Source organism: Leptodactylus fuscus, chromosome 5 (genome assembly GCF_031893055.1).
Source record: "Leptodactylus fuscus isolate aLepFus1 chromosome 5, aLepFus1.hap2, whole genome shotgun sequence".
NCBI classification, from domain to species: domain Eukaryota; kingdom Metazoa; phylum Chordata; class Amphibia; order Anura; family Leptodactylidae; genus Leptodactylus; species Leptodactylus fuscus.
Genome location: NC_134269.1, coordinates 41,726,140 through 41,753,444, shown reverse-complemented (window position 1 = coordinate 41,753,444; position 27,305 = coordinate 41,726,140). Strand labels below are relative to the sequence as shown.

The 27,305-nt window shown below is 41.4% G+C and overlaps 2 protein-coding genes across 2 annotated transcripts in view; both read right to left on the bottom strand.

Moving 5' to 3' along the window:
- LOC142202758 (gastrokine-1-like) overlaps positions 1–27,305 on the bottom strand; it is a 474,099-nt gene that overhangs the window by 231,883 nt on the left and 214,911 nt on the right. The gene's annotated exons all lie outside the window — the stretch shown is intronic.
- Positions 17,521–27,305, bottom strand: part of CDS2 (CDP-diacylglycerol synthase 2) — a 54,170-nt gene continuing 44,385 nt past the window's right edge. Inside the window, exons 8-13 of the mRNA XM_075273042.1 lie at positions 24,961–25,048; positions 23,528–23,596; positions 22,368–22,520; positions 20,855–20,974; positions 20,553–20,656; positions 17,521–19,189 (exon numbers count right to left, since the gene is read on the bottom strand). Of these exons, the coding sequence (XP_075129143.1) occupies positions 19,060–19,189; positions 20,553–20,656; positions 20,855–20,974; positions 22,368–22,520; positions 23,528–23,596; positions 24,961–25,048 (664 nt within the window). The 3' untranslated portion in view covers positions 17,521–19,059. The remainder of the gene's footprint in view (positions 19,190–20,552; positions 20,657–20,854; positions 20,975–22,367; positions 22,521–23,527; positions 23,597–24,960; positions 25,049–27,305) is intronic.

Below are 27,305 nucleotides of genomic sequence, written 5' to 3'. Positions count from 1 at the left end.
CAAAACAAAACTTGGCAATAGATATAGATCAAGTCCATGAGTGGTTGGGGTCTGACCACAGAGGTCTCCATAAGACATTGCAGTATTCCTAATAGTCAGACCCCCACCTATATCATAGTGATAGGCCATGACCTTATATAGTAATATATAACAACATAAAACACCAGTCACTAGGATATATACGTTTGGAGCAGAGGTTACAAGTGAGCCCTCCCTGTGTTCCTGACTGTCCAAAAAGATCTTACCCCCATTTATCACGGTCACAGGAGGCAGATCACGGTTTCGTATGGTAACTTTATGTTAGGGGAACTTTCTAGTGTTTGTGCTCATAGATAGGGGTCAGGGAAATGTTACCTTTCCAGATTCCACACATTCAGCTCTGCTACATTTGTATATAAATAAACAATTTTCTATTAAAAATACATTTTTCTTACCCATTTTTCCAAAGTCAGATTTCAAAGCAAATTCCCAGCTCCGTGGTAGTTTCAGCGACATGGTAAACCAGCATGGAGGGTGGCTCTAGTATATATACGGTGCGATGTAACGCTTCTCAGGCCCTTTATCCACCATATAGACCCATGTGTTATATGTATGACAATCGTCTTCCTCTTTCCGCTGCTCCACCTGCAAATTCACTAAAAGTCTTCTTGCCTCTGACGGTTCGGTGGCCTTTGGGTAGTCGATGGTGGGGGGATCGGAGTTTCAGATTTCTATAAATGTCATCAGATCTTTGTCATTGTTGTTTCAGAAAAGAATGACAGAGAACCTGACCCTCCAGACTGCGGCTGCACAGTGCAGCATTGAGGAAGTTGTGGGCATTGTATATACACTTCTCGAAAAGTACAGCTACAAAGCCGGGGTAATTCTGTCTGATAGGTTACACAACACGCAATGCAAATCATTCCTGAAATCATATAAAGAATAAAACCCTTTACTTATGGACAACAGTTGTCACTTTTTAACAGGGGCCTCGGGGTCCATTGTTCTTATGATTGTACTTTTGAATGGGTGATAAATTCTGGAAATACCCCAGAAAATCTTTAGCAGTTTCAGTAATGGGGTTTTCTGGGCTAAAAATATAAATCATATAGCTGGTTCCCCTATTGATCAGCTGTTTTCAGTATCTGAAACACAGATAATAGAGCAGGAAGCAGACAGCGCTCTTCTATTTGTAGTGGCTGGACGAGGTACTGCAGATCAGCTCCCATGTATAGTGAACTGAGTCACTGCAGTCAAGTGAATAGGAGCAGATCTGCAGTACACATAGAAGAGCGCTGTCTGCTTCCTGCTCTATTCTCTGTGCTTGGGCTGCTGAGATTAGCTGATCAACAAAGATGAAGAATCAGGTACCTACGAATCCGATCCTTGGAATAGGTAATCGATATTTTAAGCACAGATAATCCCTTTAATGACCTATCCTAAGCATAGGTCATCAATATCAGATTGAACGGGAACAGATAACTGGCTTTGCAATTGAACAAGAGTTCGCAACAACTGATAAACAGAGAATAGAGCAGTGTGCGGATAGTGCTGTTCCCTGCGTAGTGGCTGGACTGGGTTATTACAGATTAGTTCCCATTACAGGGGTATTCCCATGACGCTTGTTCACTAACCTGCAGGCTGTTGTGCTCTCTGCACTTCCTGCTTCACTCGGCACATAGGTGGGCGGGGTTTCACTTGTACGGGATTGGTTGTAAATGAATTACCACAATGTGAAGCTGATGTAGCAGAGCTGGATTTGAGTCAGTTTGCATTACATACAGAGGTAATGGACACCCTATCTCAGCCCTTAGCAGCCAAATTCAATTAAACTGACTGATAAGAACTCAGAAATCCCGGAGCTCTCACCTCCCCTATCTGACAAGCTCCGCTACTTATCAGACACAAACAGCTCAGAGCTGCTCCCAGCCCCTCCCTCCCCCTGAGAGCAGGCAGCTACATCACTTGACAAATGAGCAGATAATCCCAAGCGCTATAGAAACGGAGTGTAAACAACGAAGTGAATTAATTAAGATAGCAGCCAAACAAAGCAGTATTGATAAAGCAATGTATTTAGGAAAAGTCTTATATCCACATAAACTAGCAGTATAGATAGGATCCTTGTGATGGGACAACCCCTTTAGAGTGAATACCTGGTAATCGCTTTGGCCACTACACAGATTAGAGCTGTCCGCTTTTTGGTCCGTTCTCTGTGTACCAGCTGCTCAGATCTGCTGAACCATAGAGTTGCCAGTGTCTGACCCCTACTGATACAATACATCATCCGTGTTTTCATCATCAGTATTATAAATGGCAAGTAGAGCGGTGGTTACAGATTTGATATTGGATATTGGATCCCCTAAGTTATACATCCTTCTATAGGAAATCGTTTAATAAAACTGATGTGTGACATTTACATCTTCATAATGTCGTACAGTGACAACACAAGGTGACAACAGCATTATGCCAGTTATCGGTTTGTGCTGAACCGTTCACATTTATGTGTATCCTAAAATAGATCCAAGTGTGTGTGGGCTGAATCTCAAAAGGAAGAATAGAGAATAATGGAAATGTACTAATTAGACTTATGTGAACGGGAGCGAACGCTTCCTGCTGGCAGACACCCAGGAGGTCCTGGCAAGTAACAATTAACTGCACAAGTCACGTGGCGGTAATAAAAGTCTAAGGCAGATGGCAGGGAGAAGATGCGAAATGTGTTTATTAACTAAGGTGCATTGAATAAGAGGATATTCTCTGAACCACTTACAGTAGAACGCAATATAAGGAAACTAAATGGAACGTTCAAGGTCACAAGACTGGCAGGTCATCACCAAGCATTTACAGAACACCCTGCAAACAAGGTTGGGGATAGAAAAGGGTTTCCTAGCACCTGCCCAGGACTAAATCTGCAGGAAATAATTCTTCCATGCTGTTTACATACAGCAGAGGGAGCATTTCTTTTCTCAGCCATCAAATGGTTTACAATAACTGTGTAGGCCTTAAAGGAGTATACAGGAATTGGGAAAGAAAAATTTTTTTCCAAGGAGGCTGGGAAAGGATAAACATTTAAAAAAAATTAAAAATTCACTCACCCATTTCCAGCACCATACTGGCCTTGGCTGCTGGACATGAAAGGACTCGGTGATGTATGTGAGTTACATCATTGGGTTCTTTACATCAAGGCAACAATAGATACCAGTAGGCAATAAACAAAGGAAACTGGGGGGAACTAAAGAGAAATTAAAAACATGAAAATCAACCTAGGTCAGGGGATGGACAACCTCTTTAAAGGGACACTAAAAAACCAAGAATACAAAAGTCTACATGATACAGTTTAATCATTAGTTATGTCTGCAGGAGTAACTGCTACACTACAGCTCTGATCAGTTTAGCAGAAATCTTGCAGACATAGATCGGGTAGACAGTACTTCCCACATCTGGCAGTGCCATTACTGGCTGTAGACAGGGTACAACAAGTAGCATGACAACATAGGAAGGGGCAGGTCTTGAGCGCGGGATTAGTTCCCTTTCAGTCTAATCTTGCAATTGAGCACCATTGAGTGTAATAAAGACAATACAGCTCCAGAGCATGAATTACGCCAGGAAAAAGGGTAAGAGTGCAGGAGTGTTATTTGCAAAAAGCAAAGGAAAAACACCCAGCTTTCCCAGATTCCTAAAAGGCTGTGTCATAACATTCAAACATGTTTAAATAGGTAGATCTTGATTCAGCTGCAGTCTTTATTATAGCACTGCCGGGTACGTTACCCATCTTTCTTGGAACCCTGAAAAATACATCCGTCAAGTTAAGGAAAAATTACAAACCAAGAAAGAGGGTTTACTTGTATTTATTTGTATTTATTACTCAGCAGTTCCTAATACAGATTTCCCTGCTATGCTACCCAGCTTTCCCTGGACCATGAAAAGCACATCTAACATGATATGGCACAATTATGTAGGAAGGAGTGAGGTATTATTCAGAATTTCTTATCACATCTTCACATGCGCTGCTACCCAGCTTTCCAAGATCCCTAAAGGCAAATCTATCAAAGTTTGTCATGATTGGGGAGCAAGCAGAGGGATTTATAGAAGTCCATATTAATGTATTACCTGTTATGTTACACAGCTTTCTTATAACCCTGAAAGAGAAAATCTCGCAATCTTTAGTATGATTTTAGCACAAGGAGGTAGATTTATGTAGTTAAAATATAGTATATAGGATTCCTTGTTACAGCTCCACATACTTTGTTACCCAGCTTTCTATAACGTCTGAAAGGCAAATCTGGCATACCCTAATTGGGTTGTCCAAGAGTTATAATTATTAATGGCTGCAGTGTTTGGACAAGCGCGGTGACCTGTTCACTGCTTACTAAGCATGGCATATGGTTCCTATCCAAACAGTGGACTGGCAGGGTCCTAAGTAAGACATTTTACCATTATAAGGCCTCAGGACCACTACTCCACCATATATTACATTGGAGACATGTTGCATTCTCATGAAGGACACTCCATCCTCCTCCTCATAGACCGAGAATATAGAAGAATTACTCACAGGCTACAATGTGCTTCTGTCATAGACATTTATTCTTTCAGTTGCATAAGTATATAAATAGAATAAACATACATTATATTCACACAGGAACATTCAGTTCAAAGAAGAAACACCTCGTATTGCTAAACACTAGGAGGCTGGGCGGAAAGAGGCCGGGACTGCAAGAGAATATATATCTAGAATATACTTCTAAGTGTGTCAACTCCTGTATCTGCAGCATCGCTACTTATGGCCCGCTCTGCTATTTATACAGAACCCCATACCCGGACTCCACTGTTCTAGAAAACCTTTATGGTATGCTGTAAATCACATTATGAGGGAATCCATATAGACCATCACAACAGGAGACCACCCAATTGCTAATTCACTATAGCTGCATGATGGGAACCACAACTGGTGAATCTATACAAGATGGCTTTTTGGTGGGGCCACCTTGTTATAATATCAGATATATTACTGTATTTGGTCTACCTTAAAGGGGTGCTGGAATTGGGGAAGGTTCCCTTTAAATGTGGGCATCTATACATCATCTTAGAAAGCTGAGCTACAGAGCTCAAACGCCTGTACAGAGTGAACCAGGAGGCCAGAAGAAGCGCCCCATCTCTCTGATGGCTTCAACATTATAGGTTGAGGCTACGTGGGGTTCTGCCATGCCATTTCTCACCTTTGAGAATACCTGAGTAGTCAACTTTTCCTTTGGAACAAGTCTTTACTTGCTTCTTAAGAGTCAGAGGAGTGGAGCTTACTCTTCTGGCATCCCTATGTAACAATAGGGATGTCAGAAGGAGTAAGCTCCACCCCTCTGACTCCTAAGTAAGTATCAGGGGCCACTGAGGGTTTACAAGTGTGCCTACACACTCATCTTTAAAGAGACCCAGCATATCTACCCCAGACCCGCAGATAGTTCCAAGTGACTTAGGGTTATCCCCTTGTGAATCGCTGCCTTCATTGCTGGTTTTTGTCAATATGCAAATGAGCATCCACCTCTTTGGAGTAATGACAACACCCTTGTTTCTCCAAAAAAGCTCATTTGCATATAAACAAAAACACTGAAATCTCAGCAATGGAGGAGGCAGCGATTCACAAGAGGAGAACACCATTTGGTTCAAGTGACTCTAACCTATCTATGTGCGAGGATAGGTTATGGTGACAGACTCCCTTTAATGGCACTGTAGAAGTGACACTCTCCTTTAAATTAGAACTTCTCGTTATTTATAATGGCTAAATATTACAATGTTCTGTTCTCTAATAATCCTGGAGCATTTTTTTTCCTGAATTCTGTGTCGTGCCGTCCCTCTGTTATTGCTCAGGGAATTATTTGCTATTCTCTTTGTCAGAGGGGTGTGTCCCTTTACAGCCTGGACTTGTCAGCATTCATTGGACAGACTAAGTGTGCAGGGACACGCCCCCAACTAATAACACCCATTTGTCTATTTATACATAGATTTCTAAGAAGAACTAAGATACAGCACAACACACAGTTACAAGAACTGGTGCGTCATCTGTGTTATTTCATGAAGAATATGGGTATTTACTAAAATTGCCATGTCAGATGTCCCTTTAAATGACATTAGAATACACCCTACATACATCAGCCATTGCAGTGTTTAGGAACAACATCATTTGCCCATATGGCTCATCTATTCCCAGTTATTGTACTAACAGAAAATGTGCAATATGCATTAAACCAAAATTTGACCGGTGCAAAAATATGGGCACCTCAACAGAAAAGTGACATTAATATTTAGTACATCCTCCTTTTGCAAAGATAACAGCCTCTAGTTGCTTCCTGTAGCTTTTAATCAGTTCCTGGATCCTGGATGAAGGTATTTTGGACCATTCCTCTCTACAAAACAATTCAAGTTCAGTTAAGTTTGATGGTCGCCGAACATGGACAGCCCGCTCTCAAATGATCCGAAAACAAAGATTGTTCAACATAGTTGGTCAGGGGAAGGATACAAAATGTTGTCTCAGAGATTTAACCTGTCAGTTTCCACTGTGAGGAACATAGTAAGGAAATGGAAGACCACAGGGACAGTTCTTGTTAAGCCCAGAAGTGGCAGGCCAAGAAAAATATCAGAAAATCAGAGAACAAGAATGGTGAGAACAGTCAAGGACAATCCACAGACACCTCCAAAGAGCTGCAGCATCATCTTGCTGCAGATGGAGTCACTGTGCATCAGTCAGCAATACAGCGCACTTTGCACAAGGAGAAGCTGTCAGGGAGAGTGATGAGAAAGAAGCCGTTTCTGCACGTACGCCACAAATAGAGTCGCCTGAGGTATGCAAAAGCACATTTGGAGAAGCCAACTTCATTTTGGAAACAAAGATTGAGTTGTTTGGTTATAAAAAAAGGCGTTATGCATGGCGTCCAAAAAGAAACAGCATTCCAAGAAAAACACTTGCTACCCACTGTAAAATTTGGAGGAGGTTCCATCATGCTTTGGGGCTGTGTGGCCAATGCCGGCACCGGGAATCTTGTTAAAGTTGAGGGTCGCATGGATTCCACTCAGTATCAGCAGATTCTTGAGAATAATGTTCAAGAATCAGTGACGAAGTTGAAGTTACGCCGGGGATGGATATTTCAGCAAGACAATGATCCAAAACACCGCTCCAAATACTCAGGCATTCATGCAGAGGAACAATTACAATGTTCTGGAATGGCCATCCCAGTCCCCAGACCTGAATATCATTGAACATCTGTGGGATGATTTGAAGCGGGCTGTCCATGCTCGGCGACCATCTAACTTAACTGAACTTGAATTGTTTGTCCAAAATACCTTCATCCAGGATCCAGGAACTGATTAAAAGCTACAGGAAGTGACTAGAGGCTGTTATCTTTGCAAAAGGAGGATCTACTAAATATTAATGTCACTTTTCTGTTGAGGTGCCCATACTTTTGCACCGGTCAAATTTTGGTTTAATGCATATTGCACATTTTCTGTTAGTACAATAAACCTCATTTCAATCCTGAAATATTACTGTGTCCATCAGTTATTAGATATATCAAACTGAAATGGCTGTTGCAAATACCAAAATATTTAGAACTAAAAATGATTAAGATTAATAGGGGTGCCCAAACTTTTTCATAGGACTGTAAATATATATATATATATATATATATATATATATATATATATACACAGTATATATATCACACATAGTAATATGATATATAAGATCTTTTGTGCAGTCCCATAACAAGTATAAGAAAGAAAAGTATCAATGAGAAGATAAATAAGGATATGTTTTCTGCCTAGTTTGCAAATATCAGGATTGGTTGGATAAAAAACAAAATGTTACTTACAGGGAACCACATTGAAATGCAGTCCCATGAGCAGGCAGCATGTCATAGAGCAGGAGGAGCTGAGCACGTTGATATATAGCTTTTGGGGAAAAGATTTAGTATAACTTATCATTTATTGATTGAAACCTTGGCCGACTCCAGTGGTCGGTTCTTTGCTGTGACTGACGTCTTTCCCAGTATCATGATAGCTGCCAGTCACTGACTAGGACCGCCCACTGGACTCTAAACTCATAGTCAGCACAGATTTATAGGAATAAATGATGAGTTATACTTAATGTTTTCTAAGATGTCTGCAGATTGGACAGCATTAGGGGAATTAAATGGGAGAGTTTCAGGACTTGTATATAGATGACGGTCCCTAAGATAGGTCATCAATATACGATTGGTAGGCATGCAAAACCCAGCATGAGCAGGTTGAAGAGGACACAGCGTCCAGGCGAGTGCTGTAATATATAGCACAGCACTGTATACATTGTGTGGGTTGTGCACGGTATAGCAACTCAGTCCCATTCAACTGATTAATTGCCGCAGTATCTTGTGACTGTCGTGGCCTCTTACAAACAGCTGAATAACAGCGGGACTCCTTTCGATCATATACTGATGACTTATCCTGCCCTGAAAAACCCAATAAAATATCAAAATACACAAACCCGTACATACATATACACACACGTACTATGTAGCTGATGGAGTCAGCAGAACCATCTATAAAACTACATATATGCATTTATAAAAATAAATAAATAAATTACACTTTGGGGGGAAAAAAGGGAGTTGTGGTGATGGGTGAAGAAGGGGGAAAACCATTTCCCAAATCTAGACTATTACACCATAATTCAAAGACACTGACCTGACTATAATATGAAGATTTTACAGAATATTTAACAGATAAGAGGTTTTAATGCAAGACAAAATGTAGGGAAAACCGCAAAAAAACTAATTCTAAACAAATCTGTAAGTATTGGGATTGGTTTTCTCTCTTTAAAAAGTCAAACTGTTCTTCTAACATCACATTAGTTGTCCTCTAGGATGCTAATATACAGAGCAAATGACATTACAATGTAAGGAGGTTTAGACACATCCAATACTCTTGTTAGTTACCGAAAAACACTGAATAATCTGCCGTACACCACACAAGCAGTGTAATATACCAGAACGCACAATGAGATCTAGACGTCTTGGGTTTAGTTCTCTATTACAGTCAGCGGATATGTCGGGGAATATGTTACCCATACTGTAAGAAAAGGTATGTCCACATAGAATAGGCCATCAGCGCTTCCGTCAGATAACGTTGGCCTATTAGTTACATATGTCAGACCTATACAAATAAAATCAGACTGTCCAACATGTAAATATAAAACAAAAATAAATAAAAAATGTAAAATATTTTCCCCCCCACAAACACCCAGACCACCCTGTGGTCTATGGTACCATCACTGTGGTTCAGGTCAGCAAAGGATTTGATAACTGTGGGGGTTCCAAGTAAAATAAAACTAAAGACTCATGTATAGAGTTATGTGTGGCCCCCTGTGTATCCCGAATGCTCTAGATAATCCCCTTAAAAAATCACTATACAGTAAGTATTGTATGTACAGTATGTGTTAAAGGGATTCTTAACCAGACCCCAGCCCGCATATAGATTGATTCAGGAGACCCAGACCCAGTGCTATCCCCTCTGTTCCTCTTTTAATCGGCAAATTAGATCTTTGGAGCAACAGTGGTGGTGTAGTTGCAACAAAGCGGTAACGCCCTCATTGATCCAAAAACCTCATTTGCATATTGCTAAAGACAGTGATGCCAAAGGAGGAAAAACTGTTTGATTCAGGTGCCCACCATGTATCTATATGCTGGGTATATAACAACATTTAGTCACTTTGTGATGTTTGGCAGTCGTGTAAAGCTGGATTATGAGAAAGGCTTCAGTCTATGAACATAAAACATGAGATTAGATTCCTAGGTAGGTAATATTTGGGTTAAAGAGAACACAAAAAATGCATAAAAAAAAAAAAAAATCCCAGCACTTCCCCCATTCAAGTCTCCAACCGAAGATGGAGGCGATCTGCAAACAATTAACCCCGTGTTCTCTGTACGATTTTTATTAGGCCGCTTGTGCTGGAATCATACAAACAGGACAATTAGGATTCTTATCATCCATTTCTGGATTACTGTATAAAGCCTGTTTTATAAGAGCAAAATAAAAAATTAAGCTTCTGGGAATTTGGTTTTCTTTTTTTAACCTGGAAACCACCAAGTGTCTATGCAAAGTTCCCAAAATAATGACAATACCATCATAGCGGCAAAACCTGAGGTCCTGGTGCTCACAGAAACGCTGTTACGTCACCTATATTCACAGTAGTAGTGAAAAAATGAATTATATATCACACTATACAGGTTATGGTAGGAGACAGGAGGTGTGCAATGTGTGTGAACCCGTGTACTACAGTCCGAGCCAAGAGCCATAGTTTTCCCTCAAATAGCCCCCACATAATGCCCGGTGCCCCCTTAGTGACCAGTCAATGAATATATTACGTACAATAAAAAAGGTATACTAATTTAACCCTGTTCCTACAAAGTTGCCTACAGGATCTGGTTGTAGCGATGTCTTTATCACAGCGCTTATTACGTCTTCCTGCCGCAGACATCATCAACCAATGCCTGAATGGTGGAGACATCAGCTGATCGCTGTGTTCCACCATTGTATTCAACTTTATTTGCATCCTAAGGACACAGATAGAGTTGAAATTGCTACCTGCCATCTGGAATGGCGAGAAAGAACCCAAAATGTGGGACTGTCCTGCTCAATCCAAGTCTGCTAATGGGACCCGCTACCATAGCATCTACCCAATGGGTAACCCATGTAATTTTTTTTTTTTTTTTTTTTCAAAACACATTATTAGGGATCACTGAACTGTTAATAATCTACAGACTCGGCAGAGCTGGCCAACACGTCACATTTGTTTTACACCAATATGGATCCAATGAAAATCTAATGTCAGTCCCATTGTGTGAAATGATTTTCTTTGTAATGTATCTTTCTGTCTGTATTTGAACACTACAAATTGTACAGCGCTGCGGAATATGTTGGCGCTATATAAATAAAATTTATTATTATTATTATTATTATTATTAATGTCTATAGCAATCCTTGACATCTGATATTGGGTCAAACGATGATCCAACAGTTGAAGTGTAACATTCAATATATTGAGCTAATGCAGTATATATATATATATATATATATATATATATATATATATATATATATATATATGTGAAATACCAGATTATAAATTACAGTTTAATAAGTAAAAGACGCAATAAAAACCGCTGTCAGTATAACATCGCGCTCAGCGATGTTATACTGACAGCGGTTTTTATTGCGTCTTTTTTGTATTTGTTGTTTTTTCTATCTTTTGTATGGAGTTTTGTATTGTCCTATGAAACGGAATTAAAGATGAAGTTTTATTAATGAAGAGGAGTGTTGCAGATCCATCTTTCTTTTGAATTGGGATTTATATTATCTTGGCCTTGAAGTCCCGAAGGCAGCGGATCGTGCACCTCACTGAGAAGTTTGTACAGGTGAGCTGTTTTGTGACCAAAGTTTTTGATATAATGTACAGATAGACCGAGGTGAATGAGAAGAACCCATGTGCTGAAACCAAATATAAGCCAAACCGTCTGAAATGAAAAGACCACATAAACAAGAACATATACAATATGTATGTAATCCAATATGACATAGGCAAGACAAAAACAGACAAAACTGCAATAATAACAATAAAGTGGTTGTGTATATGCTAGGGTGGTAGTAGACATTAAAATAAATAGCTTTAAAGCAATAACATCTGCTGCACCTGCGGTTTGGTTGGTTGTTTGTTTTTTTACATAAAATATATAATTTTTCTTTTTATGACATTAATAAATGTAACATGATAAACATCTGCAAATAGAAACTACTTTATCATCAATGACCGGAAGGTCAATACCTGGTTATTCTGAACGCCAACAGCTATAGACATTACAGGTTGTATGTAGTGTGAAACTGTAAGTGGCCATTAAGGCTATATTCACATCTGTGTTGTATATTCTGTTAGCTAGGATGGGAGAAATACACACACACACATATATATATATATATATATATATATATATATATATATGTGTGTGTGTGTGTGTGTTAGTATATTCTTCCCCTCAAATAACGAACACAAAGACCAAAGAGCTTATTGTAAGTAATGGGGTTCTTGGGGCGCTGATGGTATCCATCATACAGTAGATGCGGCCCTCCGCTGAGTCTAACAATGTATGGCTGAGGTTACAAGAAGTGGAAAAGCAGCTTTTTTTGGAGTAGATTTTGCACCAAAGTAAAAAGAGAGCCTCCTAAGGGAATGGGAAATATAAAGAAAGCTCTTATACATCTCCCTTCTGCTCAACCCAATCCGCAACGTGGAGCCGTACCCTTTGTTCACATCTGCATTTGGTATTCCGTTCAGGGAGTCCGCATGGGGATCCCCCGAACACAAGTGCAGGCGGTGTGCAATAAAAGCACACAGACCCCATAGATTATAGTGGGGTCCGTGTGCTGGCCATGCGCTTCCCGCACGAATCATGTGGGCAGGAAAGTAGATTGTGAACTAGTTTCCTGTCCGCGGAGATCTGGTGGCCAGCACACGGACCCCATTATAGTCTATGCGGTCCGCGTGCTTTCACTGGCACACCACTTGCAGTTGTGTTCCATATTCTGTTCGGGGGAATACCAACGCAGATGTGAACGAGGCCTTAGCTGCATTAAAGAGTACTCTAGTAAAGAAGATGGAGTTCCACCTTTGGATTATATCAGGGAGGACTTCAGGTTCCCTAATAAATAATGTCCAGGGTACCCCAAGTGTAAGCAGCCAGGTCTAACAGGAAGTCTGTCACTCACATTCACTAGGATGGGCTCAACAAGGGAGCCAAAAGGTGGCTTGTACCAGTGTAAAGGTGGCCATATACTTTTCGGTCAAATAACATTCCCATAGACATGTACCCTCAGTTCAGACACCTAGCAGCAACAGATAAGCAGCGGCTAGGCACCTGTGGATTAGTCCGACTTTGCTTTCATGTGTATGAGCACCCTTACGTAAGTAGTCATGTCACTTATAGAATGGGTTTTGAAAGGGATAACTTGAAAGTAAAACCTACTAAATTCTATTTACAAGCTTCCCCCTAACCATATAATAAAACAGAAACAATCCATATCTCACATACAAATGCACATAAAAAAATAATCTGACATATGACTTGTAACAATATCCAATATATACATAATACAGAATGCACCATTAACATGAAGAAAAACTAATCAATGCAGTTAAAACCTTCTAAACTTGATTTTAGCAGACTCTTCACATACTGGAATTATTACCACCCTCACCGCCAGTAGTCCTAGTTGGTAAAAAAATATAAATAAATGTAAAAAAAAAAATCAAAAAAAAAATAATCACAATTTAATTTTTTTTTTTTTAATAATAACGCAGAATGGAATATTTCCTTTAAAGGGGTTGTCCAACAAATAAATATAAATTTACCATATTCAATCAGGCAACACAATGTTTCCATTGGAATTTTTAAAAACTACTGTGTTAGATATTTGTTATAGCACCCCCTGGTGTCCTAGTGATTCTCTCTTAGAATATCCACCTAATATGTCAATGATGGTGGTCACACATGCTCAGTCCCGCTGCAATTCTGGCTATTACACAGACCAGCCAATAAGTGTGAGTGCACTAGACTCGGCTTCTTCTCACAGGCACTGAACACAGTGCACTCAACCTCTAAGACCCTCACCAATCACAAGGGCAGGGGTCCTGTGGGACAGCTAGAGAGAAGTCTTACACAGGGGTAGGTCATCAAGATTAAATGACTGTTTATATGCCCAACCTGCTATTCCATTCATATGGGGGGTCAGGACCCCTTTTCGCATGATCATTGGGGTCCCAGCAGTCAGACACTAAGAGGGCATTCACAAGGAGGAAGTTGGCGCTGATTCTGGCATGATAACTCGTGTCAGAATCTACGCAGAAATTAAGCCTCCATTGTCTTCAATGCGTTCCACGCAGAAAACAGAACCTATTAAAGTCAATGGAAGGCTTTAGTTCCACGTGGATTCTGATGTGAGTTATCAAGCCAACTTCCTCTGTGCTCCATTATAATCAATGTCTGATAAGTTGACAATTTGCACAGCCCCTTTAAGGAAATCTGGATTACCTTGCTTATGTACAAGCAGGCCAAAGACATAGGACTTCTGTTATGATCTGGTTATGTTTTTTTTATTTTCATATCCTAGCTTGTAGGTTGTACACACATGTATATAACTGGTTACTTTTCATCGGCTGCTATGCCAAGGCATGCTGCATTACATGGCACCCATTCACATAGAGGCGACTGCATAATACATGATCACACCAAGTCATCCCATAGGACCCAATAGAGTTAGGTCCAAACAGTCATAAGGCCTAGTAGGGCATAATGACAGAGGCTGGGAAACGAATACAGGAATATTTTGGACAAAGTTGACCTCCATGCCTTAAAATATCCTTTTACATGTAGCAATTCAATAAAGAGGCCCTACACCTCCAAGAGTTAATAAAAACATAAATACCAATAAATATGCCTAATTGTAACTGCGGTGTACTACTCTAATATCTTCTGATAGCAGGGGCACTGCCTGTCTATATACACCTCACCCATGGCCTTAGGGTTAGTTCTATGTGGATTTTGGGATGGGACCCACCATGCAAAATGCATCACGGAAATCCTCCTACCATCAGCAGAAAAGTTTCATGCTCCCATTCACTTCGATGGAAGATTTCAGCAGAATCCACCTGAAAATTGGGCAGGACTCGTCTTTTTTTCTGCTAGATGAAAAAGCAGCGTCTGCCTCCCAGTGCAATGAATAGGAGCCTGGCATATCTGCATATTAAGATAATATGATGTCCCGCACTCCTATCCAAGCCTGAAATCAGAACTCAAGGGCAAGTTTGGACTTTGGCAGAGACAATACTAGGAATTTTGCAGATCTGTAAGTTTTATTGAATTAAATGAATCCTAAATTGTAAATCTACATAAGCATCAAATTCCCTTTCAAATGCTGACAGGCACCAAAAATGTTGATGGTTTTATGGATGAAGGGATTTAATATAGGCTTGGCCTACGTGGCAACTTAGGCTGTGACTCGCAGCATGACACCCTGCAACTCCTTGACTAATGGCAGAGTTCACACTGGGTTTTTTGGTCAGGATTTTGATGCAAAATCCAGCTCAAAAAACCGCCTCCGATTGAAATTAAAGGGAGCCGGTCATTTCCTTTTTCCGCGAGCAATCTATTGCCGCTCGCGGAAAAAAGGAGCGACATACCCTTTCTTCAGCGGATTCCACGGCTGATTTAGCCACGGACATCCGCCTCCCGACTAGACCCATTCATTTGGACCTAATCTGGAGCAGAATGCCACGACTGGATGCCGGTGAACTGCACCAGCATCCAGGCGCAGCTAGCCATTTTTTGGTCCAGAATCTGAGGCGGCCTCCACATCAAATTCCGACTGAAAAACTCACATGTGAACTTAGCCTAGGTGAATGGAGTCCCATTGCGACCTAGTATATGTTGCAATGTTCAGAGCCAAAGTTGCAGTGTAGCCCTGGCCTAAAGGAGATTCCCATCCTATACAGTAATACCTTACCTCCAGGATATGCCTTAACTTTATGGCCTCTGGGACCCCCGCTAATCCTAAGACTAAAGGGGGAAAGGAGGTCAGTGCTGCAGACTTTTCACTGTTTTCCACAAGGTAGACACAGGGTTGTGCAGTCCTGTCACTGTTCATGGAAAACCCAGCACGATTACTACATCCCTTTCATTCTCAGACTGGTATGGAGGTTGGGGCTCTACTCATACATTGTCATATTTTTTGGTGTGGCCACAGCCCTCCTGGTGAGACCAAGGCCCCTTTTGTAACTTGCTCCCTTTTACCAATATGACCGACACAATGTGCCCACGTGACCCATCAAACGAAGGAGCATTCTACTGGTCCCAAATTTCCCTGCTCTTCTTTTAGTCCGGGGTTGTCACCTCTTATTACAGTAGATCCTGGGCAAGTTTGGAATAGCACTTGTTCCTGAACACTAGTTGGCGCCACTGATTGTGAATTAGAGACAAGCCACTCTCAAAGGGGTTGTATAAGATTATGAAAACGTGGTTGCCTTTTGTCAGAAACAGTGCCGCTCCTGTCCATGGACTATATCTGCTATTGCACTGCAGTTCTACTACAATAGCAGCCATCTTTTTCTAAGCTCATACAACTCCCCTTAAATTAAGAAAAAAAGGCTTCAAGCATTCCCCTATAAAGAAACCATAAGAGGAGTTTCACAATATGAATATGTTTAAGGAACTGGACAAAATGTATAAAAAAAAAATTGCAGGAAGGATGTTGTACAAGTAATAAATGTTGTGTGTATGCGGAAGTCCTTGCAAAACAGACGAGAGGCACATGGGCCGTATCATGTATACAGGCAAATGCAAAACCAGAGGCAGATGTGAGGGACAATACATATTCTACATAACCAGTCCTTCATAAGAAAGCCTAAAATAAAAAAAGACATAACTTAAACCAGATGTAACACTCATAAAATGCTAATATACATACAGGCTAAAACAGTGTGAGTGGTGACAGTCACAACATGGTGCCTGTGCAGAGAATAAAATACTAAAAATACAACATGACCAACCGTTTCCTGTCCCAGGGGTAGTAGGGAAAGTGGTGCAAAGAAAAACTCGAGTTCCTCAAAGAGGCTTCTGACCACAGGTTGACTTACGGATTTCCACATGCCCCTGCTGCTTGTACTCACTGCCCCACCAATGTCCTGCCGGGCAATTCTCTCCCTATTATAGAGCAGCCTCTTAGCAAATATGGATTAAGGGTCATAAAATATTAAAGAGCAATTCCCTATGTAGAGGAGACCGCTGAAAATTAGGCACAAATTCCACACTCAAGTCAACAACCCATAGGACACACTGCTGTATAGGGCCGTCTAAGGGCCACACACGGGGCTATAGGACTACATCCTAAACCTGCGGCTGGACTGCAAACTGAGCACTTCCATTATTAACAGGTCTAATCTCTTAATATTGTATGTACGGCCGGAACCACCCTTTGAAGAGGACCTTTCATTGATTTGGGCACAGGCCGTTCTATATACTGCTGGAAAGCCGGCTGCGCTGAATTCAGCGCGCTGTCGGCTTTCCCGATCTGTGCCCCGGGTAAAGAGCTAGCGGTCCCGGTACCGTAGCTATTTACAGCCAGAAGGGCATTCCTGATAGTCTGTTAGGAACATCCTTCGCCACAGCAGCGCCAATAGCGCTGTACAGTGTGAGCGGGGAGGAACGCCCCCTCCCTCTGCTCACAGTGCTCGTCCATAGACTAGTATTATCAGGAGGGGAGGGGGCGTTCCTCCCCACTCACACTGTACAGCACTATAGGCGCTGCTGTGGAGAAGGATGTTCCTGACAGTCTGAATGTAAAGAGCTACGGTACCGGGACCGCTAGCTCTTTACACGGGGCACAGATCGTGAAAGCCGACAGCGCGCTGAATTCAGCGCAGTCGGCTTTCCAACAGTATACAGAACTGCCTGTGCCCAAACCCATGAAAGGCCCTCTTTAATAAACACAACCTGATTTAGCCTTAACCTTATTTCTGTAATCTAAGCTTTAAGGAAATGGCACCTGATATACACAGCATTACAAGCCCTACTAAGCAAAGGGAGAACAGAGAGGATTCTGGGTGTCCAGCAGGGTCTAGTTTTATTGCAAGCAGCGTAGGGAGCAATCCCCAGTTATTCAGTGAGACAAGCAGCAATGGTGGCAGTGTTCAGCTATTGCCATGCTTATGGTGACATGATGTAAACTGACTGCACAAGTAAAAAGTGCAACGAGGAATGATGCATTCTGGGAATTATTGTGTGGCATTTATCAGAGCGTGGTAATTAAGAGGAAATATTTACTAATGGTCTATACACATTTGCAGCACGTACATCTCTAAATGATGCCATACTTTACTGCCGCCCCTCAGCAGAAAGGCTAGAGGTGCCTTTGTATGGGCTATGTAAACATCACAGCGCCCTGGTTATCCCCATTCATAGGGTACAAGATGGTGGCAGTCTTGTGATTTTCCTATGTGACCATCCCTGAATGCATTCTCATCTGTGCAGGTGCTGAGCGTTTAGTATATACGTCCAGGTACACACAGCAGAATCTACACAGAAGAGGATGCAGTATACGTGGCCGTGTGGATAAACTGTATGACTGCTGCTATAATGGGACTTATGGGCATCACAAGTGCAGCCCTGTATTACATAGCTTATACAAGGGAAGCTGGGGTGAGGGTAAAGGATGACATGATTTATAGATATATGGGCTACAACAAGCTAATATTTTTGTAAAGTGACCAAAAAGTCATACAGGTTGCAGGAAAAAAAAGGCCACACTCATTTCACCAATCCCCTGCCACTCCTACCAGGTTCCTACTAATCTCCGGTCCCATTACAACACACTAGAAATGCTCACCGGTCAGGGGCACCGCAGCAGCCAGTGAATGCTTAGGCATTTTTGGTTTGTCTCAACAGGACCAGGAGGTAAAGATCAGCAGAGCGTCAGAATGGCAGCAGTGAGGATCCAGAGTATTGATTTTAACCCAGTCTGCCACAAAACCCCTTTAAGAGAAAAAATTAGGAAGTTTGATAAGTAAAGCACTGAATCCTATTACACGCAATAAAAGCTTAAATCATCAGATACTGGAAAGCCCATTTGATCCTTCTATTTTCTTCTTTATAGACTCCAGGAACTAAAGAAAGCTTTTCTGTACTCCACTTTTAAAACCTCCTCCAGTATCTCACCTTGGTGAGGTCCCCCAACTTTTACAGGCACCCCCTTTTGTGGGTATGGCTGGGTAGGTAACAGGCTTTGTCTTCAGAAATTATATGTAAACAGGATGTGAAGAAAGAACAATAAAATAATACAGCCAATGTATGACATCGCACATAGGTTTACAAAAGGAGGGAAGGGGCTTCTGGAACTTTCTCCGGCAGCACAGGGGTTAATGAGTCCTCTCTGGGAAGGGCTGGAACAGCGTTGTTGGACAGTGAACCCACATGTGCCAGGTGGAGGTGTTTTGTCCAGAATGGACATAGAGCTATTTTACACGCCCTCGCCATTTCCCAGCATCCCCCTTTCCGTTAGGTGTGCTTTCAGTGTGTTGAAGATGTGAATTTGTTGGTCAGGACGTAAAGTTAAGAACTGCTGGATTAGTTTACTTGGGTTGGGTCCCCTGAAAAAGAGAAACAGACAGTGAAATATTAGAAGACTATGCAAGTCATTGCCTAAGATGAATTTTTCTTTGCTGCTTATTTTCTGCATCGCTGGTTATTTTTCAGCTCTAAGCATGGTGTGACCATGATGGATCAGGCTGCTATGGTGCGAGCCTGTAACTTAATGGTATGTTCACATGGCGGAAAATGGAATCCAAGTGTGAACATACTGTGCGGTTAGCTTCGACGGAATGCCGATGCGTTCACCAGTATCCTGTCACTGCATTCTGCTCCGGAATAGGCCCGAATGAATGGTCCTAATCGGGAGGGAGTATAAGAAGCGGAGGCCCAGGGAAGGTGATCAAACATAAAAGTGTGTTACTCCCCTCTCCTGAGCTCCAATGAGACTCTCTTTCCTTCCGGTCTTCTGACTGACCCAGTCGCAAGCCTCAGTGGCCCCAGAACGTCTGTCAGAACACCAGAAGAGAAGGGAGAGCCGCACCGGCAACCAGGAGAGGTGAGTAACACTGCTTTTTATGTTTCATCACCTCTCCTGCACCTCAGCATTTTATACTCTGGGGTTTGAAGAGAGCCCAGAGTATAACAGTTTCAGTTTGGACGTGTGCAGTTATGAAAAAAACCATCTGGCGAACCTCGTGAGAAATCACACATGGTTCCCCCTATGCATACTCATACTTTAAAAGGGCTATGACATAAATAACCATCATTAATCATAATTAAAGGTAACATGCCCAATTAATTTTGATTTAGCTCATAATGCCCCAGCCCTAGATGGCAGCTCTCTGTACTACTGTTAGCAATAATCTACATGTGGGAACAAAAGGACGTATAGATTACGTATTCCTTGCTAACCCAAGCCCTATTGTACCAAAGTGTGTTGGTAAGAATTAGAGATGAGTATATTCGATCGAATACTTCCGCCGCATAGTTCTTGGTGTAAAAAAGTGCCAGGGAAGGTGGGAGGGGCAGTAAAAAGTTGATGCCGATCGAATATACTCACTCATCTATAGTAAGTATTACAGTACAGATACAAGGAAACATGACTGCAGGATCAGACTACCAAAGGTTCAATTGTAGTCTGTAACTATAGATACACATAGGTCTGCATTACAACTGCCTGCAAAAAACTAGGATTTTTTTTCATTTAGTTGATCCTTAGGATAGATCCTCAGTATCAGATCGCTGGGGTCTGACTCCCAGCATGAGAACTAGCACAGCTCCGCACACTATGCTGCAGCTGATCTGATGACGACGGCCTGTCCCAAGTCACCAATATTAAAGTCCTGGAGTACCTCTTTAACAATAGGCGAAGAAGAGAACTTTGCAGCAGGTAGAGGAAGGCAGTATCTGATCTTCACTAACCTGATGAAGCTTGCGATATACACATTCACAAATGTGGCCATCAAGTATTGACAGTCAAACCTATCCATGATCCCTCCATGACCTGGGATTGTGTTGGCAAAATCCTGTAATGTGATAGAAATACAAAAAAAATAAATTGTGGCGGCACAAAAATGGGAAAGGAGAACAATAAGAAGTTGCTATGCTATGGACAGTCATACAGTTCTAACACTAGGTAGATATATGTGACATGGATAACTGCAGTAAGGTCACACGATGACAGGCATGCACCGCTCCTCTGCAGACGTTCTCAGAATAATTACTTTTATTTTGAAGGCTCTCTTAAATCCGCTGGCAAAGAATCCGCCAAAAGGACCGATGAGTGACGCAAACGTGGACAGGGCAATGCTGTGGATTTGGAAGGGATACATCCAGACGGTCTTCTGTAGGAGGAGATAAGAATATCAGGAGATGCCACATAGTCATTGTTACTCTTAGGAGGGAGATGTATTATTTTTAAGAGCTGTTTCCACATAAATGAGCTATGGCAGAGTGTTGTCAAATAAATTCTGACAGACGGGTATTAGTAGTTCATAATGCTTCTGGTACGAATAGCTCTGCAGGCTGGATCATTGCTGCTATAAAAATAATAGAAAATCAGATGTACAAATAACATCAGTGTGAACAGAGCCTAAGACCTCTGCGGGGTGGAAGGTGCTTAACCTGGGGAATAGCGGCACCCACTGAGGCCAAGACCTTGACAAGAGGAATGAAAACACACAGTTTTACATTTATAAATTCATCTTTTCAGTAGTAATGACAGAGGAACAGCACAACACATAGGTCTAAGAGAATAGGCCTCAGTTATTTTATTATGTAGAATTAAATTATATATGAAAACAGACAAATCAATACATGGCTGTACTGAATATATCATGAGATAATGCTACAATGTTACTAGAGAGCTGCTTGACAAACTAGCGAACCATATATAAAAACCGCTGAATTGGTGGGAAACTGTAAGATATGGAAATTTTCTATCAAACACCGCAAAATACCACCCGAGACAGTACAAGGCTGTCAGATGTGGCAGGGTCTGCGGCAGCTGTACACATCCTCTGCACTATGGCTACTAGATGACCCTCTTAATCTGTATAGCACCATGTATACTTAAAGGCTAAATGTTCAATATAACAATACTGTATACAGTAGAGTTGAGCATTTCTATTAGAGCTAGATGCTACCTCTGTATTAGTTGCAGCTGCAATGAAAGACATTACTATTGTTCACAAGCATGTTATTCGTGCACCATTTCTGTAGGATATTTTATAATATGTACATATATATTATACTTTGAATGTTTTGGGTTTTTTAGGAAGCAGACAGCGCTGTTTTCTGTGTAGTGGTGGAACTGAGTCACTGCAGCTTAGCTCTCATTTAAATAAATGTAATCTAAATAAATGCAGTAACCTGGTCTGACCACTACACAGAGAACAGCAATGTCTGCTTCCTGCTACAGAGAGAAGTTGATTGGTAGGGGTACCATGTGTCAGACCCTCCACCAAATTAATATTGATGACCTTTGACAGGTCATCAATATTTTTAGCTTAGAAATTCCCTGTAAAGACTTAAATATGTCTATAGAAGATAGACATATATGAGATAGATAGATAGATAGATAGATAGATAGATAGATAGATAGATAGATAGATAGACAGACATATACGACATAGATAGATGGATAGATAGACATATATGACATGGATAGATAGATAGATAGATAGATAGATAGATAGATAGATAGATAGATAGATATAGATAGATAGCAGTACTTACCCAGCCAATAACAGACTGCAGCACAGCAGGGATATGATATTCTTGTAACTGGAAGAGGTCTGATGGTTCACAGTCCACCATAAACCTGTTGGTGTCGTTGTTGAACTCCACTGGACATACAAAGTAACTGTAGCCAGCCATGAAGTAAGACAACTAAAAGGAATATAAGCCGGGAACAGTGGATTAATTCCACACAATGAAGGTGGGGACCTTTATAGTAGTAACTATGTAGACAACAGACATTCGGTGGCACCTGATATCTAGGGCTTAGCACAGAACTGCTGCATAACCGAATATCAGATTTTAGTTTTGTCATTACCCGCCTGGTGAAAATCACTAGAAATCATCTGTTTTTTCCAGAACTGTTTTTGAGAAACTCAGTTGACGCCAATATGAAGTCTATTACTTTTCTGACACTTTTGTGTCAGAAATGATCAACTATATTGTAAGAGCTGTAACTATTAGAAAGTGTGTATACACCTGTATAGATATGGATACATATCAAATAACTTCCTTACATATAAGATAGGAATCTGGTAACAATGGTGATTGAAAGTGTTATTAGAGATTAGAAAAATATGGCTGCTTTACTTCAGAATAAGCGCCACTCTTGTCCTAAGGCTTTGTCCGGTACTGCAGCTCAGCTCCATTCACTGGAATAGTACAATACCAAACATAGCTTAAAGACAGTAGGAGTTCTCAAAGACAACCTTCATTGAGCTGCATATTACATCTGGATGACTAAAGGATCCTTCTCACAAAGCTGCACTGGGGCCTGTTGCAGAGGACACTGAACAGCTTCCTCTGTTTCCTGCAGTCTCCACTAGGGGGCCCTCACTACACACAGATTTGTACATCTGCAGCATAAATCCATATGCACTGAGCCCCCTTCAGTGGTGGCTGCTGACAGGAACAGCTATATCATTCCCTACATATAAAGAGGCAGCAATTTTGGAGCTTATTCGGAGACATTTATCAGTATACTTAAGCCAGTTTCCTGGTATAATATGTTAAAAAAATATGGCATTTAGGTTGAACGCCATTTTCATGAAGCCCCTAAGACACTAACTTGCAACTATGACATACAGCATGTTAATCTTGTTCATTCTAAATTTTGTATACTCCCTTGAAGGAGAATGTGGCTAAAACCAAGCACTTACCAATATGCCAAACAATACTGTAGAGAAGAATCCGCCAATAAATCCTTCCCACGTCTTCTTGGGTGATAGCTGGTGAGAACAGAGACAACCACAGCAGAAGTCAGGATAAATAGCCAGGGGACTCTAAAGCACAGGTCTATATCTTTCCTATACATGAGTTCTGGCAACTGCATAATGGAGACGTCTCAGGGTAACGCAAAGCTACCAATAGCCAGAATATACTGCGTACAGCCTACTATTAATGTGAGCTGTGATAAGATCTCCATAGTGGTGGCTGTAAGCAACTAAAATTATATTACTGGAAATTGTGTCTGTACGATTATGTAGAGAGCTGCATGTCACTCACTCTGGCGGACCTGCTGCCATCTTGTATTACTTGGTCCCCAATCATATTTCAATAGGAGCGGTGTAATACAAACTGGCTTATATTAGGTTGACACTTGAGAGGGTTATCAGATGTAACTCTTGTGGTCTAAAATGTCTTCATACATATAGACAGCTAGCTAGATGGCTAGAGAGATAGATAGCTAGAGCAATAGACAGAGAGAACAAGGTTACAGGCCACATAAATTACAATATGTTCATCTACTGTGGATTTACATCAGTCCCAATTCCTTCAATTGGATAATAAGACAGAATGAAGCCACAATAGTGAAAGACTGCAAGTAGGATTAAGAAAATACACATTTTTATTCTACTTGCAGAACAACAAAAAAAAAGGAAAAAAGGAGTATGATCCGTCCAAATCGAGTTGTGTTTGTACAGGGGCAACAGTAGTAGTTTACATGAACTCTAACCTTGCTCTACAATTGAAGACATCTCATCATCACAATATCTGCGTGCACCTCCTCTCTGTTTTTCTGACAATTTTTGGAGGTTGACCTACTCTTAAAAGTTGCAGCAGTGTTTGAGTGAACCTTGGAAGGTCTGTATCAAGTGACTTTGCTGTTTTGTATTATAATACTTCAGTGCTGTATAGGGTTGGCAAGTTTCAGTGCCACAGCATGACTTCTGGACCTTGTGGCATTGCACTGACAAGTCACCAACAGTGCAGAATCTGAAGTATAGTATTTTATTTTTACTAATAAGTGGCTTTTCACAAATCTAGCACCCCAGCTGACCAGCAGTTTAAAGAGGCTACGGCTCTTGGACAAGCGCTGTAGCCTCTTTAGCACAGACAGCACCATACAGTCTATAGAGACCGTGCTTGGCTCAATCCTTTTCATTTGAGTGGCAAGCAATAAATGTGACATCAAATGGCATGAGAAGAGGAAGCGGTGCTAGCCCAAGTGCCTGACTGGTGAGGGTGGCTGGATATTGGACACCCTATGATAAGGTATTGGTGACCTAGCCTAGTGTAGATCATCAGCCCAAAAAAACCCCGTAACTCTATTTACAGCATTAATCCAAGTCAGACAACTTGTTTCCCTTACCTTGATAAGAGGAGTTCGACCAAAGAAGAAGCCAAACATGTATGCCATGATATCATTACAGATCACACAGGAGATGGGCACTATGAACCTGCGGGAACAGGAACAACATATTAGAAATCTGCAAGTCATACGCTGCCTGATAACCAGAACCATTAAGGAAGGAGAAAAACAAAGTGTGTTGTGAGAATATATGGGATGGCACCAAAGTGCTCGGAGAAGGGAAGATTTTACAAACCAAAATCTGACCTATGTGCCCGAACGTCGACTGCAGCATTAAAGTCAATGTACACGTGAAAGTTGTGGCAAAAGGATTTCATAGCATTTTGCATTAGAGACATTCTGTAGGTAGTCCATGTATGGGCCCAATATTATCAGTCTGTAATATAGCCATGTATATGCTTTCTTATGCGTCAGGTTAAACTAACTGTAGATTGTAAGCTCTTGCGAGCAGGGCCCTCAGTCCCATTGTGTGAAATGACTTTCTTTGTAATGCATCTTTCTGTCTGTATTTGAACCCTACAAATTGTACAGCGCTGCGGAATATGTTGGCGCTATATAAATAAAATGTATTATTATTAGCTGTACACATGACATTGCTGTGAGCTGAACGCTCGCTCGGCTAACCTATTCCTTCCATGCTGGGCCAGCTGAGTAGTGCATGTGTTCCCTATAGAAAAAGAGGGGTAAGCTTTTACAATACACATCTGGTGGTTGCTTATGTCTGATAAGAGAATAAAAGATATAGATAAACTAAAAACTAACATCTTCATTGTGAAATCGGGGGAGTTATCACTATACACATTAGCCGGAGCGTGAACCTGCCATAATAAACAGGTACAGCGGACATTCAGCTATTCTGTATGGTCACCTTCAGAACACGTGATCGTTACGTCACTATTCTGTGTCTGATATTGTATAGGTATAGTGCAGGTGTAACCCCCTCACAGGAGTTACTAATGGTTATTTGGCCATAGAAGTGCCTTACATGTTATGATAGTTTGTATATGTTGCCATGTTTATTCTGTATTCATTTGTGTAATGTTGTTAAGCTATTGTTCTCTGGTATCACTTGTCCTAGTGAGCTGTGGTCTCCATAGCAACACACACTATAGTGAGTGGATCTGTAGCTGGAACAGGAAATAGTCATAGCAGGGACAGGAAGTAGTATTCTGTAAGAGCCAGGGAAGGAAGGAGAAGTGTGGCAGTAGCCGCCATCTTGTGTGTCAGACACTGTGTTGTGAGGATTGCCACAGCAGTAGCAGGACAGAGAAGCTGTGACAGCGCCCCCATCACTATCAGTAAGAGGACAGGATTACATCAGGCTAAGCAGAGCTATAACCCCGGTAGCCTGCACCGAACTCTACAAGGTAACTGAGCCCCTGCAGTAGACCAGAAGCTGGACCTGCAGACATCTTAGACTCTCTGCTAATACATGGGAAGGTGTCAGCCAGCTACAAGCCACTGTGCCACAGCTCACTGCTACAGGACAAGTGACCAGCAGATGCCTGTTACAATAAAGCAGTGAGCACTTCTACTGATCCTGGCCTGGACATTGCCTTCCCTGTAGCTAAGCCCTGGGCAAATGCTCTTTGTTGGAGTAGAGCACTGGCACCCACATCACCATCTCAGCCCAGGGACCAGCGGGTGTCTCAATACTCCAACTGGCGTCACAACTAACTGACTCTACCTATTACCCTGTGCACCTCTCCTGGGAGTTCTGGTGCCTATAAGGTCACCGTGACAGTCCAGCCTCCTGCACGGTTCTCCCGGGGTGGTCGCACAGGTATACAATACTTACTGTATTATATAGTGCGTTATCATGGGGAACAAACAAATGACAAAACACCGTCAGAGCTAAATATAAAACACTGGAAAATCAAGGCAAATAGTTGAGTCATATCCAGAGAATATAGAACGGTGCCAAACATTCCCTTCAAAGCTGCCCTTATGAAGAGACAATATACATGAAAGGCCAGGCTTAATAGGCTTACAATCTAAGCAAGAGGGTAGTGGGCCGGTGTCATCCAGATGAGGAGGGGGAGGTCAGTAATGATATGCTTGGCTTATTTGCCTTGTAGTAACAGAATGCCAGCCTTGGGGGCTATTTATACTATCTAGTTATTGTGATAAAAATAGAGATGGACAAAAGCCAAGAGCAAGAATGGACACATTTTTCTAAATATTCTAAATATTACAAAATCTATTTCTGAAAAAAAAAAAAAAAAAAAAAGAAGAAGAAAAAGCTCTACTGAGATTTACATTTCTGGCTCAATCACCACGTTGGGAAAAATATTGCATCATTGGTCTGCAATGCGTTAAGCTCTAGGGGTTAGATAAGAATGTCT